At 35.1% G+C, this 4,783-nt stretch overlaps 1 protein-coding gene across 2 annotated transcripts in view; it reads left to right on the top strand.

Annotated features, from left to right (window-relative positions):
* The first annotated feature begins 241 nt into the window (after window positions 1–241).
* Window positions 242–4,783, top strand: part of LOC132057403 (protein STRICTOSIDINE SYNTHASE-LIKE 12-like) — a 5,399-nt gene continuing 857 nt past the window's right edge. Inside the window, exons 1-3 of one of the 2 annotated variants that reach the window (XM_059449997.1) lie at window positions 243–515; window positions 611–880; window positions 2,131–2,839. In XM_059449997.1, the coding sequence (XP_059305980.1) occupies window positions 265–515; window positions 611–880; window positions 2,131–2,611 (1,002 nt within the window). In that variant the 5' untranslated portion in view covers window positions 243–264 and the 3' untranslated portion in view covers window positions 2,612–2,839. Of the gene's footprint in view, window positions 516–610; window positions 881–2,130; window positions 2,840–4,783 lie in introns of those variants that run through there. The other variant, XM_059449998.1, reaches the window with a different exon arrangement.

Below are 4,783 nucleotides of genomic sequence, written 5' to 3'. Positions count from 1 at the left end.
AAATAATAGCCAAAAAGTATATATTTTTTGTGCATTGATGTGTAATATACATAAATATACATTTTTGACACAAAATAGTGTATATTTTTTATATATTTGGCTAGCAAATATAATTACCTTTTAAAGATCAGTTAAATGTGTAACTTGCCCATAGTTTAATTCGCTCAAAATCCACCTACCTATCATGTCTACAAGATCTAGGGGTGGTAGGGAATTGCTAGTATAAATATCAACAGCTGATTATTTTATTTGTACACCAAAAACATGAAAATGGTCTCGATTACAAAAACCATATTCCTTCTCCAGATTTGGATATTGGTAAATGTCTCACCATACCAGCTTGTTCATTGCAAATTTTCACGACTCGAACTTCCATTTCGAACCTTTGGCCCTGACTCTACTGCTTTCGACGCAAAAGGTGACGGACCTTACACTGGTGTTGGAGATGGCAGAGTACTCAAATATCAAGGTCCAAATATTGGCTTCACTGAATTTGCTATTACATCACCAAATAGGTAATTAAATTCCAATTCTAAGCTTAAGAGATTTTTTCCCTTGTCCTTCTTTTCTCGTTGACTGATAATATTTGTCATATATTATGCATTTTTAGGATCAAGGCAAGATGTGATGGCACAAATGACCCTATATCACAACGAATGTGTGGAAGACCTTATGGCCTTGGATTTTACTTCAAAACTGGTGACCTCTATATAACTGATGCATATTATGGCCTCTTGGTGGTTAGACCAAGCGGAGGACAAGCTACCCAACTTGTTACTGGCTTTGACGGCAAGCCTTTTGGCTTTCTCGACTCATTAGACATCGACCAGGAAAAGGGAATCGTTTATTTCATAGATTCAGGAGCCATATTCAAAACTAGGTTCGTCGCGCTAAAACTTTTCTCGTGTCAAGACGTGTAGATAATATTTGGTTGAAGTTAAATAATAAGTAGGTTATTTGAAGTTGAAGCTAAAAAAAAAGTATTTGAAAGCTGACTTTTGTTTGGACGTGATTGTTGTTGGGCTAAAACAATTCAAATACACTCTTAACCTAGTGGGGCAATTTGCACGATTGTCCTTATTCAGGGGTGGGCTTTAACTTTTGGCCCTCAAATTAGTGGTCCTTAATTTTTGGCATTTGCCAAAATCCCTTGGTTCCGGGTTCGAACCCCCGCTCAGTCAAAATATTTTAAAAAAATCACAAGGTGGAGTTTGGATTAAGTAAGTTATAATTTTGCACCTTGCCAGCAAAGTTCGCAGTATTCGACCACAAATTCTGAAGGCAGTTTTTGCAGCTCAGTAAAAGATAAAGCAAAACTCTACCTTAAGGTCGAGGTTTGCATTAAGGCAACTTTTTTTTTTTTTTTACTCAGTTGGAATTTTGCAAAACTCTGCCTTAAGACCTAACTTATGCCCGAATAGGCCTAACTTTGCTTAAACTCGCCGCGAATCCGGAAGACTAAGAGAGGACTAACAGCCTCTATGATACCATCTTGGGATGTTTATATACCACGCTAGTATTACGACGATTTAGAGTGTCTATCATGATCGAAGCTATTCTTCATGATACCATCACAGTATATGTATATAAGGTGATGGTATCATAGAGATTTTTTTATTTTTATTTTTAAAAAAAAGTGTGTCCTTTGATTAAATGAACATGATACCATCTAGTATATTTATATACCATGTTGGTATCATAATATTGGGGGCATTTTGGGTAAATAGCTAGGTTTGAGGGCATGAAAGTAAGGGGGTATGGGTGGGTAATTATTTTATTTTCAGGGGGCGTCAACGTTCTTTCCCCTTGAGAATATACCTACATTACAACACCTTTTTTTTTTTTTTAGCTACCAATGTGAAACTTTGTTCGAGCCAACAATTTCACTTAAAAAAATTGCTAGAGATTTGTTCCAATAATCTCACTTCAAATATTTTTCAAACAAAATTTTCAATAATTCACTAGTACTTCAAATACTGAAGTTAACAAAGTTTAAATACTGAAGGACAAGCCAACATTTACAAATACTGCAGTTCAGTGTTAGCAAACTTATTCTGAAATGTTTTTTTATGGCCAATATTACATTTAGGATGATTAAGGAAAGAAGAGTAACTAACTGTTTTTCAGCAGGCTTCTATTTGCTCTAAGCGGAGATACAACAGGGAGATTATATAAGTATGATATAAGAACAAAAAAGGTCACATTATTGCTAACTGGACTATCAGGGCCAGCAGGGGTGGCACTCAGCAAAGATAATTCATATTTATTAATCACAGAATCTATTGGTCGAAGAATTCGAAGGTTTTGGCTCAAAGGTGCACAAGCAAATTCATCTGATGTTTTCATAAACGTTGATGGAAATCCAGATAACATAAAGATGACTGCATCAGGAGACTTTTGGGTGGCTATTGTCAGCATCAATAAACAACTGATTCCGCCCATATCGTCGATAGGACAAAGGATAAATCAGTTCGGAGAAGTCGAGGAAACGCGTGATTTCACAGATTTATTTAAGAGTCCTACTGGGATAACTGAAGTTCATGAATATAAAGGCAAACTTTACATTGGGTCTTTAGTCCATAATTTCGTTGGTCTGTCTAGTCCAACATAAGCTTTGCAGTAAGTAGCATCTACACTAAATAAAAAGGTTGCAGATCTTTCTACAGCATAGCAAATGTACTACCTTATTTGCCAATAAGGTTTATTAGATCTTTTTTTCTTTTTTTCAAGAATAAGCTTTAAGTAGTATGTACACTAAATAAAAATGCTGCAGATCTTTCTACAGCATCGCATATGTACTACCTTATTTGCCAATAAAATTTATTAGATCCTTATAATATCCTTACATCTCTTTGATGAGAGAAAAAAACATTCCCTTTGGACAGCAAAAGAAGAATGATGCAGAAAGAGCGGGTGGGGTGAGGGGTGCATTTTCCCATGTAATAGCAATTCCCATTTAGTTAATTTACAGAACATTAGTTTTCTTTTTACCCAGCGAAAACATATGAATTTTATGAAATTAAAGTTCACATCAGAACCAAGTATTTAATTCTAATATGGTGTTAAATAAAGTTTAATTTTATTCAGGCTAGTCCATTGAGTTGAATTCCAGTGGGCAATTGCACGATTGCCTTCATACGGACTGGTCTTTAATTTTTGTCCCTCAATTTGCTGGTCTTTAATTTTTGTCCTTCGCTTACAGATGTGGCCGAAAATACTGCGGATGGCGTTCTGGGTTCGAAACCCAGCAAAATAAAAAATAATAATAATTTCGCCATAAACCTATGCCTTTTCGGGTGAAATGACATAGAACCTATGCTTTAGTTACAGACTTTTTTTGCTCAGAAGACAAACTTTTAACTTATGTCTTAAGCGCATTACTAAAGATCACAGGATGCGCAGAAACTTTTGCTTTAAGCGCATAATTAAAAAAAAGTCTGCCGTCAAAAGCCTTGCCTTGCGATTTTTTTTTTTTTACTGAGCTTTGGTTCGAACCCAGATCCTCGAGGTATTTTTACCTTTTTAAGCGAAGAATAAAAATTAAAGACCAACAACTTGAGGGGTAAAACTTAAAGACTACTCCAAAAGAAGGACAATCCGCGCAAAAAAATGAATTCCAATAAATGAGCTCATTTACTAGCCCAAAGTCCAAATGGCTATCTTAAACTCCATGCTCATGTCACGTGGCAAGTCAAGTCAAATGAATGAGTCAATAAGATAATGTCACCTGCTAAGAGAAGTGGCATGGCAAGTGAAATCAAATGGTCAATAGAATTATGCAAAGTGTGCATATGTTTTGGCCAATCAAATCGAAGTTTGTCACCAGATCAATGTGATTGTGATTGGTTGGTAATTCAAATGGATCAATCAAATCAATCGAAGGAGTTCATCCACATAAAACTATTTTACTCTACCACTACATACGTGATTCGGTGATTTGAAACTTCATAGGTCGCCAAGAAACAGTTTCTCTTGTTACTTCCAAGTTCTCCGCTCAAATTTCTTATATATTTGAAGGGTTTCACATTATAAATACACAAGTTCGAATAAAGCCATGGCCTTCCGCGAACCCACACCTAATGGTGTGGATCCACCCCTGACTACATATACGAGTTTTCATAAGGCTACTCTACCACTACATATACGAGTTTTCATAAGGCTAGAAGGGACACCAGAAGCATTTACCAGCTACAAGAGAGTTTTGAAGATTAACATTTCAAAATTTTCTGTACAAACACTTTAGGAATTAAAGACGGAAATCAAGAACAAACAAATCAATATCAGTTCTTTTCTCGAGTCATATTTTACACAAATTAGTAGCCAAATGCCTTGACCCAATGAAACAGCCACAGTTTTATTTCTTACTTTTAAATGTTTTGGTGCCATGAATGATTTGAAATAATAATTCATCTTCTTGGTTATATTATTCCACATGTCTCAATCTGTAATACTCCTAGGCTAGAAACTATATGATCACCTAGTTTAGCTTTCTGAAATGCTTTCGCAGGGAAATAGGATTAGTTACCTTACCTATATTTTTGGCACGTTTCACTTACTAGAGGATGTAGCTGAAGTTAGTTATACGGCTTTATTTAATTTAGAGTTGAATAACAGCAGAACTTAGAAATTATAGTAATTATATATGTTGCATGTAATTATGTTTTCCACATACATAAATCAACACAAAATACAACTATATAAATTTAAGGTATAGCCACCTTTGGATTTTTCATTTTCAATTCCTTACATACTAATTAAAGACCATATATAGGTAGCAGGACTA

The sequence above is a fragment of the Lycium ferocissimum genome, chromosome 5 (assembly GCF_029784015.1).
Source record: "Lycium ferocissimum isolate CSIRO_LF1 chromosome 5, AGI_CSIRO_Lferr_CH_V1, whole genome shotgun sequence".
Lineage (NCBI taxonomy): Eukaryota > Viridiplantae > Streptophyta > Magnoliopsida > Solanales > Solanaceae > Lycium > Lycium ferocissimum.
The sequence above is the reverse complement of the archived record's forward strand: the minus strand, read 5'-3'. Positions and strand labels throughout refer to the sequence as shown.